General features: G+C 36.6%; 1 protein-coding gene across 4 annotated transcripts in view; it reads right to left on the bottom strand.

Annotated features, from left to right (window-relative positions):
* Nucleotides 1-15,131, bottom strand: part of N4BP2 (NEDD4 binding protein 2) — a 61,771-nt gene that overhangs the window by 8,013 nt on the left and 38,627 nt on the right. For 3 of the 4 annotated variants that reach the window (XM_072863109.1, XM_072863108.1, XM_072863110.1), the window contains exons 8-16: nucleotides 14,428-14,504; nucleotides 12,448-12,603; nucleotides 8,946-11,278; nucleotides 7,448-7,533; nucleotides 6,678-6,720; nucleotides 5,373-5,617; nucleotides 3,833-3,951; nucleotides 2,358-2,496; nucleotides 2,067-2,276 (exon numbers count right to left, since the gene is read on the bottom strand). In XM_072863109.1, the coding sequence (XP_072719210.1) occupies nucleotides 2,067-2,276; nucleotides 2,358-2,496; nucleotides 3,833-3,951; nucleotides 5,373-5,617; nucleotides 6,678-6,720; nucleotides 7,448-7,533; nucleotides 8,946-11,278; nucleotides 12,448-12,603; nucleotides 14,428-14,504 (3,408 nt within the window). The remainder of the gene's footprint in view (nucleotides 1-2,066; nucleotides 2,277-2,357; nucleotides 2,497-3,832; nucleotides 3,952-5,372; nucleotides 5,618-6,677; nucleotides 6,721-7,447; nucleotides 7,534-8,945; nucleotides 11,279-12,447; nucleotides 12,604-14,427; nucleotides 14,505-15,131) is intronic. The other variant, XM_072863111.1, reaches the window with a different exon arrangement.

Below are 15,131 nucleotides of genomic sequence, written 5' to 3'. Positions count from 1 at the left end.
CAAAGCTGGCACAAAGAAGAAATTATAACAAAAGCCTTACAAGAAGGAAAAAAAGCCAGAAAGGCACAAAACCATAAGGTCTTTATGCAAGCTAAAAAGTTACGCTCCATGCTGATTTTCAGATTTATTATCCTAACAATAGAATTTTACTTTCTGAAAGTATTTTGCTAAAAATTTAATTAAACAATGTCAGAGAAACTGCCCAACAGCCCAGGAAAAACCTGCTGAGCATTATAGTTGAGGTTAATTCTTCTGAACGCAATCCTGAAAAATCAGACAGGCCAAGGGCAAACACTTTTTTTTTTTTTTTTTTTTTTTTTAAATAGTTGCCTATTAGCTCTCCTAATATTTTTGACAGATCTTTTATGACTGACAAGATCAATACAGTCCCTACTGGAATTAGGGGCAAGGAGCAGTACAGGGTTATTCACATTACACAGTGAACAAGTACCAACTATTTCTCATGAACCTTGAAGTGATAGTATCTGAGAGACTGAAGCAACAAATTATGTCTTCGAAGATCTGTAGGCACAGTCTGAAAAGGAATGGAAGACTTAACTCCAGGTATTGGACTGACAAGGGCTCAAGAGAACAGAAGTGACAGTCTGTCTTACGCTTTCTTAAAATTGATCATCTGAACTGTATTAGTATCAGACCAGAGACACCAGCCCCGTAACTCTCACTTGCAGAGGATTCCCAAGACAGGCTAAGGCCACCAAGCATAAAGTATTTTTCATGAATAAAGGTAGCTTTAGTTTGCCTTTTTATTACCTAAAATAAAATATATAATAAATTTCCAGATTGTACTTGTCGTTATGGCTAAGAACGAAAGTAAGACAGGACGTGAAATTATATTTCTATTTAAAATCATGCAGACCTTTGTTTAGAATCTCTCCAAACTTCAAGAATACACAAACAAAGAACATAAAGAGTTCATTATAAAGACCAATAATCAATATTTCCTACATGCATAGTAACCATCTAAACATTTTGAGTCATACATTATAATAATTGCATGAAAGCTTTTTTAAGATAATAAGCAAATTCAGGTGATTCATTATTACATTTTTGTTCTGTCATAATGTAATTCACAGTTTAGAACTAAATGCTTCTATAATGTGAATTCTTACTGAATTTTTATATGCGGTTAGATCAGGGAAAAGCTACAGCCTTTGAAGATATTTGTAACAGAATTCTTAAAGAGTGGTCTGAATGAAGTGTGAATGGAAGGGTCTTGTGTGAAGGCACTGAGAAACCAGCATACAGGAACGGTTACAAGAACAGTTGATACTTATAATCAATAATATGATCAACAGCAATGATCAACAGTAATCAAACTGATATATGCCAAGAAATGTGCTTGAATCAAGACCAGAGAGCCTGTGCTCCAAGGCCAGAGCACAAAAGACTCATCAGCAGATCTACACTCCAAAATCAGTCGGATGGCAAAAAATCATGGCATACCACACCATGTTTATCCCAACCCAAGACAGACTGTAGCCATAAAGATAGTCAGAACGAGGAAGCAAAGACAGCAGGCAGCAATCTTGCCCAAGATTTATGGAGGGTGAAGCAAGCAAGATTCTGAGGCAAAAGATCACATCTGAATACTTGTCTGACTCCTAAAAAGTACTAAAGATGTGTCTAAACACAGTTCATCACCAATTAAGATGAACCCAAGGGACATACAGAGGATTTGAAAACTGATGTTTGTTGCAGTCCATGAGTGAACCTGGCCAGACCACAAAGACACAAATCTTGGTGCTTACAAGTATGTGGATGCAAGAGTGAGATCTATGAGAAAATAAGCATGTGTGATTAAGCACCAAATATTATCTTTCATGAGGTCTCGCACTGAATTTGATTACGTTAGTGTCCTGTATTAGTATCATTACTAGTGAAAGGGAGTTTACTTGTAAGGTGATTCTCAATATAACACTTACACAGGGAACAGTAATTGAGCGAATTTATCAACTCTAGTAGGCACAGTGTTTTTCTTATCACTTCCAATTCAGTATTTAAGTACCTCACTAAATTCAGGCAAAAAGTACAATGTTTACATTTACCTGATGTGCATAAAATGCTGCCACAGGCTTCATACCCATGCGATAGGCCTCCCCAGCCTTTTTCAAACACTCCTGTCTCTTTTGCTGGTGACAAAAAGCTTCTGCTCTTAAATCATCATATTGTGGATACTCAAATTCTTGAAATATTTCACTCAAAGGATCATCCTCTTCCTTATTTTTTTTTGCCTGTAGGAATTTGCAACGTTGAAGCTAAGTATGCATTGTAGGGTGTTTTCATTAACATAGCTTTGGATGTGTTTGTAACTACTATTTAAAAGAAAATAAAAATACCTTCTTCTCCCGGTTCTTTGCAGCACTGTAGGAAGAAACAATTTCATTTTGCTGAATACTTTCTTGAGCTATAACTGTTTTTACAGGATCTGCCTCCAGAACACAGTTCAGAAACTGTTCAGTTTGTTCTAAAGAGTAGCTGTAAAGGATAAGTAAAATCTGTGACTTTACAAATACATTAATAACTGCTACATTTATTAAAACGCGTATTACAAACCTTGATATTGTTACAGAAATAGATGACAATGGAAATAAAGCACTGGAATGGAATTTTCCACCTTATTACAAAAAGGCTTGCAGACTCACTGTACTGCATTACTGGCATCAACACACATGCAGTCTTGGTTGATTGAAATATAACTGAAGGGCACTTGAATATTAAAAGGACAATGAAATACTAAAGTAAATTGCATCCTACCTTAATCAAACAGGCATTAGTTTAGAAGTAAATACTGCTTTTTGGGCTGGAAAAGTTACTTCATCTTAAATCTTCTCTGGTCAGGGTTAGATAGTACAAACTAGTTTAAAACTAGCTCAGTTTTCTGAAACCATTATGCAGGAAAATCCTTGTATTTCCAGTCAAGCTTTGTTATTAAATTTAATGAAATAAGAATAGGACATCAGTTGCCATCAGATTTCTAATAAGCTCTCTTTCTTCTTTATTCTTCTTGCTGTTCAGTAAGCAGACAAGAGGAAGACTGATCAAAAGTAAAGATAGATTTTGGGAAAGGCAACACTATGAAGAGAATTTAGAACGTGAAAAACAAGAGATGGCAAAATGTTTGAGCTGTAGAGATGGATGAAGGACGTATTTTAAACATCCCACAAGGAAAGGCTTTGGTAACAAGCTGGACAAGCGGAAAGACTGACAAGTAGGCATGCAAACCCATATGTAGAGACAGATATTCAGTTGGCCAAGGATGAAAAAAGAAGTTTCTCTGGAAAAAAAGTTCAGTTCTCAGGAACTTGGATTTAAGAAGGTAGCCACATTCCCCAGAAATATAATGCAGAAAAGAGAAAGAGAATGTCAGCAGGAAGAGATGGAGAGATTGCTCATTCCTTCAGAGCTACTGTAGTAACCAGGAAAGTACTCACAGCTAACATCAGGTAATGGTAGTTTTCCTCTTGGGCAGATGCCATTTTCTGTGAACCCGCTGTTACCACCCCCACTAATTTCTCCCACTTGATTTAAACCTCAGCTCTAGAGGAAATACACAGTTCCACTGACAGTCAGTCAGATGTCAATAGCCAGATGAGAGACAATGAGAGAAACAAGTCTACACATAGAGTTTTTAATGCCCTTTTTGCTTTCAAGACCAGCTAGTTTTGCCTTTATTTAGATCTACAAAAAGTGTACTAATCTGGAAAAAGCCATTCTTTAGCAGTATCTTAACTCTTAATATTTAAGACAGTAACTGTGCACTAGAGTGTGTTACTGAGTACCATCTTTACAAAGAACTTTAAAGATTTCTTACTTGTTGTCCTTGAAGACATCCATTAAGAAATTTTGATTAATAGTTGGAAACATCTCAAAAAGTTGCTTCTCCTTTAGTTTAGCGGCACAGTCTTTTCTAGCCATAGAAGGAACACGATTCTACCCAGAAGACAAAGGAAAAATATTACAAGTTCTTGATTATACAAAATATAGTAACAGTGGAGCCAATCCAACTTTTCTGTTATTTGTTAAGATTTTAAAAAATATATACTCAGTAGTTATGCACCCACAGCAATGACAACATGCCAATATCAGCCTGCCACCCTGATTTGATGAGAATAAAGAAGGGGCAGGTGACTTGTATTATACACCACTGCAGTACTCTGCAGTCATTTGAAGTGACTCAGCTGGAGCTCCCTCACAACTTGGACAAAGCAAAACGAGGATTTTTTAGGAGGAATTTAAGTTTTGGAATACATTGCCTGCTAGTCTACCTAGTCCAATGCTAAGCTTGTGCAAAGTTCACCTCTCTATACTCTATATTGAGGGCATGGGGTTGAAACAACATTTTATTATTAAACAGCATAAACAATTTTGTTTTGGTGTATCTGAAGCTGCACTGTAATAAATATTCATATTTGTGAAGACATGCTGAGAAGAAAACATAATTAGAGCCCAGAATAAATCGGACTGATCATTCCAATACTCAGATTTTAAAAAAAAAAGTGGTCAAAACAAAGCCAAGCTTCATGAATCCAAATTGAAAATAAAGCTGCGGGCATCACCGTTCTTATCATCAGTAAGCCACATACATGCAGTTCAAAGAAAAAATCCACGAGCCATTCTTTCAAAGTACAGGCTAATCCATCGAACTTGCTATACCAGTAGAAACAAAGCTCCTCTTTTTTAGGACAGCTACTTATCAGAGACGATTACAAATAAACATGCCCGTTCTGCACAACTGGTGGGCAGTAGAGGGCAGTATTAAGCACACGCCAGCCAGACACGGCATGGGAACTGCGTGGAAGGTACAGAATTAATAAAAATCTTTTTAAAAATTACTATTTTCTGACAAGTGGGTACAGCAACCTGTTTGAGATTAACCTCAAGTACTTCTTGTAATGTCTCATCTGTTAGGAACGTTGTGGGTTCTCCTTACAAAAAATATTAAAATAAATTCAATCCACTTCTAAACAGACAAGGCATGGAGCTAATTAAGAACTTTTTCTGTACTGCTTTCCCAATAAAAAAAGTGTGGGAAATCACACTGATCTTTGGTTTTAGGTGAGCAATCAAAAAAAATTCAACCAAACACAAATGCTAACCTGTATAGTGAAATGCACCATGATCTGTTTGTGGAACAATCAAAATATTACATTTTAAAATGAGATTTATATTTCTAAAACAGAAACATCTACCACAAGCAAACTCCTGTATCACAGTAATCAACAATACTAATTGGCATGCATTTGTCTGACAAATTCAGGCTGTAATCAGCAGCACAAAGATGAGTCACCAGATATTCTGCTTCATTAATAGTAACGTATTTAAACTGCTTAAAAAACTGGTGCTATCCATACCAGGTCCTGTTTCTCCTGCATAGCTATTTCTTCAGAAATTATTTGTCTGAGAGAAACTTTCTGAATCTGAGCATTCCAGTGATCCATAAAAGGAAAAACGTCTGATGTTGTTGGTTTTTTAGTCTGTATCTCATTAGACGAGCCTGAAACCCAGCTCATTTTTTTCTTCTGTATTTTACTGTCTGCATTCAGAGATAACAGCATTCCTGAGTCATCTGTATCTATCTGCTGAATCACAGTAGGACCTTCAAAAGCAATAAAAATGAGGTGACAAATAAAACAATTATTAGCTTATTTATACAAGCAAAGCCAAAATAATTAAGCTAGGTTTTTCAACCTAGATGGTTTGGATTTTGTTAAAACAGTATCATTAATACTAAAACAGAAAACAACACATTGTTTTCACCTTCCTCACTTCTATTTTCCAAGACTGTCTGATCATCTTTATCTATTTTGTAAAACAAAAGCAAACCATCAGACTCCCTCACCAAATTTTCAAGTGCCAAAGCATATCTTACACCTGTAAACTACCTTGCACATACGTTACATGGGGAGGTTTGTTTGCTTTTGTAGAAGAATTATTGACTCATGTGTTTACATGTTTATCTGCCTTTCCTCTACAACTTAAGGACAGATGTTTAACAATCTGGTTTTACACTTCTATGAGTTAATGCTAACAGCACTGTTTGGTCATTCCAGTGGAGACTTTGCACCCACACTGCAATCCAAGTCTTCACCCAGGTCCCATGCAAGAGCAGTGGGGTTCTGCTGTAGAGGGACATTTCTTCTGGGAGCTGAATGAAAACTAGATTGCTAGAGATTGTAACACTTTTTGAACGAGGACATACATCCTCCTGCTACAATCAGTTCTTCTGACAAGGACAACAACATGTGAATGTTGTATTCCTGACCTCCTTCCCTCACCTGCAGAAATCTTACTCTGCTAGTAATTCTCTGGCTGCACCTTTTCTTACCACAGAGATTACAGAAGTCCTACCAAACAGCTGTTTGATCCAGCCAGAGCTTCTCTTTAAGTTCGCTGAGGTACACAAAATTATATGCTTTTTGCTTGCATCTACCTAGGACTAGTGGTTCTGCTTATAATGAACTACTACTTTCCCCCCACACCCCTGTAAGAAAATGGTAAATGGAACCAAGAGCAATAAATAAAAACTTAGCTTAATAAATGAATCCATCATTTTTCAAAAGACAGAATATTTGCAACCTTACTGAAGTTTCAAAGAATTAAATATTTTTATAATGAGAATTAAGTATTTTTACAATTAGGAGAAATACATAGCATACCTTCTGCAGACAACATACATGATTCATCTCTCCTCTGACGCTTCTAAATAAAAATAGTAAAACCATGAATGCTATAAGTTAGCTATAAATTTTGCAGTGAAACTTCGCAAGTGTTAGCTTCTAAGTAAACCAGCTTCAAAATAATGTCTCACAGTATTTCTCAAAAGGTATCTTAAAAGAAATACATTTAAGAAAAATAATTACAACATGAAGTTTAAAAGATAGAACTATCTTTCCAAAAACACATCAAACTAGAGGAACATGCCCCACTGCTAAGATTTCATAACCTTAACTAAATAAACCAAACAAAAAATTTGCCAGAAAGCATTCCAAGTTTCATAAGGCTATGAAGGAACGGAGATTAGATACTTTTTTCAATTAATGTACATGGAGATGTTTTGTATACATAATTACGCATGAAAGAACTCTTCTTACATGTCAAAAAGCCAGTAATGATTTTTGGCCAGTGGAATTTTTGATCAATCTTGTAGTGAAACTGTGCATTATGATCCTTCTTTTTTAAGAATCTTGGTTTTGTGATGGGGCACTCATTACACGCAGTTTCTTCATCTCTTAAACCATCTTTCAACAGCTCTGATGATTATGATATGCTGATATACTCCACATATTTTACAAACTACTATTGTATTTTATCACTGTTCTCACAAAGATACTTATATCTTACAGATACAGACCAACACATAAGGAGACAAATGGTCTGACAAAGTGCAAGCATGCCATACTATATCATAAGCAAGAAATCTACTAACCAGAATAGATTCTTTCCATTTTTCATGAATCACTCTTGCCAAATTCAGATCAATATGAACCACACAATCCTCAACAGTTAGTGATCCTTATGGAAGAAAGAAAATATATTCATTAAAGCATTTTATAAAAACTTATCTAAGCAATTAAAGTACAGTAGCCTAGACTTATTAATTTGAATTCTGGAGATTCTGCACAAACTGTCATTCCTGAAAAAAACTTGAGCAACTGCCAAGCTAAAAAAAAAAAAAAAAAAAAAAGGCATTCCACACAGAATTCATTATCTGGTGTTCAAAAACTCAGGGTAGGAAAAAACAAGTTAACATTAATTGTATCTTGTTGAAATATGGCTACTTGAACAACTCCTTTTTTCCATTTTTCTAGCAGAACCTTCTTCTACAAAGCCACTGTTAATTTACAACCACAGTTTCATTTGTGAAACTGTGATTCCCCTTATTTTATTGCAATCCACAGGCAACTGCTTTTATGTAACACAACATACCCGCCACTGCCCAACAGCAGTCACATCCCTCCTTTCAAACACACAAACTCAGAGAAGCAAACTCCAAGTATCCCCTCTAACTCTAAGGGAAATGGCAGGAATTATCATGGTATCATAATGATACATCTTTTCCCTAAAAGGTCTTTCTGATATTGTTTCTCAACCCTTTCAAAAATAAAAGGGCAAGAAGAACATACATATGAAATTAAAAGGCAGGGCAATAAAAATTCAGACACAATAAAACACCTTTCTGCTATCAAAAACAATTTTTTTTTTGGAGGAAGTAGGCATGGAAGGCAAAGAGGCCAGCAGTCAAACCCACCAATAAATCAGGTATCCAGGGTTTCATATCAAGTAATCTTCAAGAGAAGAGAGAAAAAAAGAAAAAAGAAAAAAAGAGAGAAAACAAGCAAGCTATATATTCCTTGTGTTTTCTTTTCTTCCTTTTTGCATCAGTCTAACTTGTGATGCATGTTTAAGCTGCTTATGGCTTCCTTCATCATAGTCTCTCAGCAGACTAGTCTGTTTTCATCTTTTAAGTATAGCTGCACTTTATCTTCTCTCTAAACCATTCATCTTCTCCTTCCCCAATTTCACTGATGCCTAAAAGCTTTCTTTTTTCTTTCTTTTTTCCTAACAAGTCATAATTTGCATCTTCCTCATCATCTTAATATCCCTTCAGAGTTTGAATATAGGCTCAAAGGCCTGTTGTTCAAAAAGCAAATAAGCCAATATATTTTTCTTATGCTTTTAAAGTACGTGCATATACAAAAAGACAAAGGCAGAAGGTAGCACTACTGCATTTATATTTTTTGCCACGTTTAGTTCAGTTCCATTTTTGGATTAACAAAAGCAAACAACAGTATCACAAGGAATTGTGCAAATCTGTTCCCTAAAAATCAAGCATGAAGGGAAAAAAAAACACAGGCAAAGGAAGAAAGGTTTTCTTACCCAAACTGAGTTTTTTCATAAAAATATGGATATAATTATGCCCATACCTGCATCAATGCCAACAGGCCCAAATATTTCTTTCAATTGGAGTGCCAGTTCAGGAGGTAATGTTAGTTCTAGGCAATCTATATTGAAGGCTGCACGTGATGCTGGTATAGGGCTTTGTATCTTCGCTTTAGTTTCATCCCAGCTTGGAGTTTCAATTTCTTCTTTACCACATATCTCCCTGGAACTCCCCTGGGTTTCTTTATCTGTCTTCAGTTCTTTATCATTCCTAGGACCCACCAGAGGTGCATGATCCATTTCCAGTAACGAAGCAGGCACCTCGGAACTCTCTGCATTGCTTTCTGAAAGGTTACTGTCACTTTTGTTATTTAATTCAAATTTCAAATTGGTAGAAGTTGTGTTAGGACCATGAGGCAAAGTCATGGGTATACATAAACCTGCATCAAGTTGTGAGACTGATGGCTTGCTTATAGTTTCTTCAACAGGGCTTTCAGACTCTATCTTCTGCTTTCCTGAAACGGATGGCTCAATGATACCTGCTGCTGAGCTGCCTGCATCAGTTCTAGGGGCTGCATCTCCAGAATTTTTCAGTTCTGCCAAATCATTCAGTGAGGTAGCAGTCAACAAGTCAGACACATCAGCATCTGTCACAGTTGCCTTGGTAGCCCTACTTTCTGCAATGCTGAGTAATGAGTTCTTGTCTTCTGAAAGCTCAGAGATATCACCAGCCCCAATTAACTGTGACATTTGTTCGCAGTCTTTGAGATTCTCACCATAGTTTGTACTTGCCTTGAAATCAAGGTCTGCAACAACTGGTTCAGCTTCTCTTACTTGAAAGCATTCACTATCAACATCTTCGCATAACTTTTCATCAGAGTCTAACAGCAGACCTGTGGCCCAGTCTATGTCTTTGTTACATCTTTCATACAGATCTTTCAGAGCTTCAAATGAAACAGACTCAAAGAGCTTACATAGCATATTTAGCTTTTCAGACTCATCAATATTGGTAAGTTCACTTTCTTCCACAAATGTACTTTTATCATACGTAACTCGATAGGGTATTTTTTCTTGAGAATCTGAGGCATTATCTACATCTTTGGGTTTGAAGCCATCTAGTCTGCCATGCAATACTTTGGTAGTCTCAGGAAAAAGCATTTTCTTTTCTAATCTCCACAAGAGAGCAAAGTCCTGTGATTCAGTCTGTGTATGGCTACTTTTTTGTCTACATGAGCATGCGTCATGTTTCTCTTCTGCTGCGTTAAGCATAGACAAGTGTTCCTCTTCTTTGGGATGGGGCAAATTGTTGTTTGTAAAAGTGAGGGCTAATTTGTGATGTTTCCTCATTCTCTTATTTTGTTGTGTTTTTTTCTCAGCTACCGTTTCACTAGCTACTGTTTCAGGTTGGTGTATACGCAAGCTCTTTGTATCCAGTTGCTCTGCAGTGTTCACAGGTGTCCCACAAAGCACATCTACAGTCTCAAGAGCATTTCTATTAATGTCACCTTCAGTATTTTTACCCTCATCAGACCGATTTAGACTTGTCTTTCTCATTCTCCTTGACCTTTGTTGTCTCTGTTCTAATGAGCCTGAGACAGGCCAATGTCCTATCATTTGCAGTTCCAGTGTGGCTTTATCTGAACTAACAGAGGAACAGCTAGAGGCTAGATTTTCTTCCTCATGTCCTTTTTCAACAGTACAGGTCCCAGGCAGGCCTGCTTGCTCTTTACCTAACTCAGGATGCTGCTGACTGGGAGTTTTACCTTCCGTATCACTCTTCAAAGAAGATTTTTCTAGTCTTCTAGCTCTTTTGACTCTCTGTCCCATTGTTTGTTCTACAGGCCAGTCACCCAGAAAGTTTAGTAGTTCTGGTTTTCCCGACGTGTCAAAAGCTGAACTGCTTCGCTCCACTATGTTACTACTTTGTGTTGATTTTGGTTCCATACATATTTCACCAGATTGTTCAACTTCAGTTTGAACTTCAAGAATTGTGTTATCACTGTGTTCCTCAACTCCTCCTGTATGCAAGCACACAGTCTCTTCAGTCGTGGTCACATCAACCTCCTCCATTTCTGTTTCAGTATTTTCTTCAATTTTTTCTCCCTTTTCTTCTTTCTTCTCCAAGGGCAGTTCTTTTTCTACACAACCTGGTAAATAAACATCCAAGTCATCTTGAACAGTGCTGTTCTCAGAATTGTGTTCCACTGAGTTATTTTCCATTTCTTTTTCCTCTTTCTGAAAATGTTCAGGATCACAGTTACTTTCTAACGTTAGAGAAGTACTGGGAAAAGTTTTCTCATCTTCAGCTAATTCAAGAGGCTCCATATCAGAAGCAAAAGGTTTTTCTTCCTTTACATGAGAATGTGCCTCTCTCTTTCTGAAAGACAAATTGGAATGAAAGATAAACCCATTTCAAACCTTCTTTAAGCACTTGTCCACATTTTTAATTTTGTCTAAATATTTAATATTTTCAAATTACAGACCAGAAACCACCTTTTAGGACACTAATAATCCAGCTGGAGAACTCTAGTGAGAGGAAAACAAATTTAAGATGACTTAGCCCTAACCTCAACACTCCTTTATAAAAAAGAAGGAGCTAAGCAAAGCAGAACTTTCCTTGGTAAGTATCCCTTTTTTACTCTCACCATGAGGCTAAGAATACTTTCTCAGGAGTCTGTTTTCCCCCATTCCCAGCATTCAGTTATTCTGAAGCACTCTGCTGCCAGACATTTCCTCTTTCAGATCAGCAAACCTGGTAAATAATGCTTTTATTTAATGACTGTTGCTCTCTCCTGATGGCTCAATGCTAAAGAAAGTCTAGAAGTTACCTAGGAGAGGACGTGCCATTTCTTGTCATACCATTTTTCACAATCAACTACATTCCATTAATTATCAGTGCCCACTTCATTTCAAATACATTAAGCATGCAAAAACCAAATGAAATAATAACTACAATAAAATCTGATTTCCTATGCATTGTTATAATGCATATACAGCATTATTCAGATTAACCACTACAAAATAGTTGTGTGTACAACCAACATAAACCTAGACACGTCTAAAGTAAATATACTCAAGAGCAAGTAGATAACTTGTTACTACTGCACGAAGAATCCACCTTCTACCACAAAGACATCATCTACTACCAACACACAGACTCAGAAATAGTGATTTGCTTGTATCTGGGACTACATTCTTCTGAAAAGCATTTTATAGATTTTAAGTGTTTTGTATCTACAACATACATGCAACAGCACATTTCTAAGACAAGAGAAAGTCAATCAAGATGGGCTTATTGAAAAGTAACAGCCATGCTGGGAAGTTTTCAAAAAGCATTGGAAAGTTGACTAGATCCCTTGGCTGCTCATCTCTAGAAATCCTGAAATTCTTAAAAATTAAGAAAACTATGTGGTGTAGTTCTTTTTATTATTTAACTGATTTTTTTAATGCACTCACTGCATTAAAGCCTTATCCAAGTTCCATTGCTAAGAAGTTTGAATTTTTAGCCTTTTATTTGAAACTACAAAGCTAGTAAAAGAATCTAACCTATGGCTTTCCTCCTGACAAGGATCTTCACTCCAGCCAGCAGCTTCTGATTTGTCTGGGACTGAAGAATCCAATATTGAACTAACAGTAAGGCAGTGTTCGTACTGTTCCAACATTCTTTTGATCTTTTCTTTAGATACACCATGAATGTTTCGCCTATGAATTAAAAAAAAAAATTTGAAAAAGAAACATTTCAGATTTGTATATTACAATGACAGAATAGCATAATTTAATAATAATTTAATGATAATAAGTTTACAGCAAGACTAACCAGGGAATTCAGGTGGCCACGGCAAAAGCTGTGTAACAGCAATTCTTTCTGTATCAGTGCACTAAGGCATTCCAAACAGGGAATCTCAGATAAATCATGGCTCCACTTGACTTCTCCACCCCACCCAGTGGCCCTGTTCTGCAACAGGATGTTTTGCTTAATACTAAAACTGTACTAATAATGCATCTTCTTCAAATAAGTATCAGAAACACACCATATCAGATCCTGACAGTGATGCAGGATATCAAACTGGGTACGGAAAATTTCTGAATTCAGTCTTCCTTCTCTGGTTTTACTAAACTAAGAACTCTTTGAGCCTTGAGGAAAACCTATTCACCTATTATTCTGGACACCCTTTGGCTAGGAATTTTCACTGACTCTCTTAAACACCAACTAGCAACATGCTTTGCAGCAGTTCCACCTAGAATATGTGAATCCCGCCAAGGATGGCAAAACAGAAATTGGAGGTACAGGAGAAAATGTTTAAGTTCTATTTTAGGAAAGAAAATAATCTTCCTTACCTCACTTGAAAAGTAGCCAACCTTAAGCTAAGCGTGCAAATTCAGATGACAACAGATATTATGAAATCACAAAATAATTTACATTGAAAGGGACCTCTGGAGGTCACATAGTTCAACCTCCTACTCAGAGGAGGTACAGTTAGATCAGGTTGCACAGAGCTTTGTCTTGTCAAATTCCGAATATCCCTAATGACTGAAAGTCTACAAACTCTCTGGGCAACCTCTTTCAGTGCCTGACCACCCTTTCAAAGTAAGTTTTGGGCTTTTTTTCTTTTATGTAATCAAAATTTCCCATGCTCCAACTTTATGTTTGTTTTGTCCTATCCCTGCACAATTCTCAAAAGAGATCTTTTTAGTCTTCTTTATAACCTCCCAAAAGGTAGCTGAAGACAACAATACAATTCTTCCTTAACATTCTCTTCTTAAGGCTGAACAAACTACTCTTGCTTAATTCAGTATCATCTGCAAATCTGCTGAGAGTGCACTCTGTCCCAACATCCAAGTCATAAAAAGGACATTAAATAGTTAGTAGTGGCTCTAGTCCCTCCAGGATGAATACATCAGCCTCCTCTTGGACTTTGAACCACTGGTCATACCCTTGGAACCTGGCATCCAGCCAATTTTCTAGCTACCTTATTATTCACTTACATAGGGTTTACATCTTGCCTATTTTGGCTCTATAATTGTGTAGAAGGTCCTGCTAAAGAAGAGGTAAACAACAGTGGTGATGCACAGGGGTTTGTTCCTCTCAGGCCATGAGGTGCTGATTGCCTTAAACTCAGTGACAGCAGAAACATTTCAAGTAAGACAACAGACCCACTGGATGCAAAACCAGCCCCAACCTGACATCATTTTTGCAACCTCAGGAACCCAAAGGATCAGTCACTGTACCTTAAATGCAAAAGAATTGCAATCATTAAAACATTACATAATATCTATTGCTAATAGTATATTTTGTATGTAATTAGAATAAAGTGACAGAAAAAATTCTCATAATACATATAAAATCCCACAAAAGTTAATATTGTAGGAAAAAAAAATTTTAAAACTACTTATTATTGCAAAAATCTTGACTGATATCTTGCTACCTCACCAGCCACTGTACTAAGCAATACCTTTTTAAAAATCATAGTTCATACACTGTGACAGATACACTATCTAATATGAAATTTTCCTTTACATTCTTACCTTTCAAGTTCTTTTGGTTTAAACTTCCACCAAGTGTCTGGTTCTCGGAACATGACTTTGTATTTGAACTGCTGAGCCTGAATAAAACAGATATAAAACAGAACAAGGCACATCACCTATTTCTTATTTCTATGAAAAAGCACACAACATGTATAGCCTGCTTTAAAGATGTTTTTTGTATTTTTCGAAAAACCAATTAAACATTTGGAATAACATACTTTTGTTCAGTGTTTCACTTCTGATTATATAAATGGAGATTTTTAAAAACATGTAATATGCATCTCTTACTGTAAAATTAAATGTGTGCCATGATCACAGGAAAAAAAAAAAAAAATCACTATTTTATATCATCCCTTTAAATGTTCTACCTCCTCTTTAGAGGAGGTAGAGTTAAGACTGCAGAACATCTCCTCTTTCCAGGTATAGTATGCACATGTCTACACTGCCTCTCCAAGATGGAGACAAGCTCACTGCTTACATTCAGAGCTGACCACATGCAAGCCAGTTCCAAAACAAGCAATTCAGTTACATTAACACAGCTATTGTGGACAGCCTTCCTGCCATATGGGAAACTTGAGTGGGCTGCAAGTAAATGGTCCTTATATGGTCTAGTCTCATCATGACAGAAAAGGAGCCCAAAGTCTAATCAGGAGAAACACTGTGAGTACTGTGCCATTTCTCCCTGTTCCTGTTTTCAGAAAAAA

Source organism: Ciconia boyciana, chromosome 5, assembly GCF_034638445.1.
Source record: "Ciconia boyciana chromosome 5, ASM3463844v1, whole genome shotgun sequence".
Taxonomy (NCBI): Eukaryota; Metazoa; Chordata; class Aves; order Ciconiiformes; family Ciconiidae; genus Ciconia; species Ciconia boyciana.
Note: the sequence above shows the minus strand (reverse complement) of the source record. Positions and strands in the feature narration are given on the sequence as shown.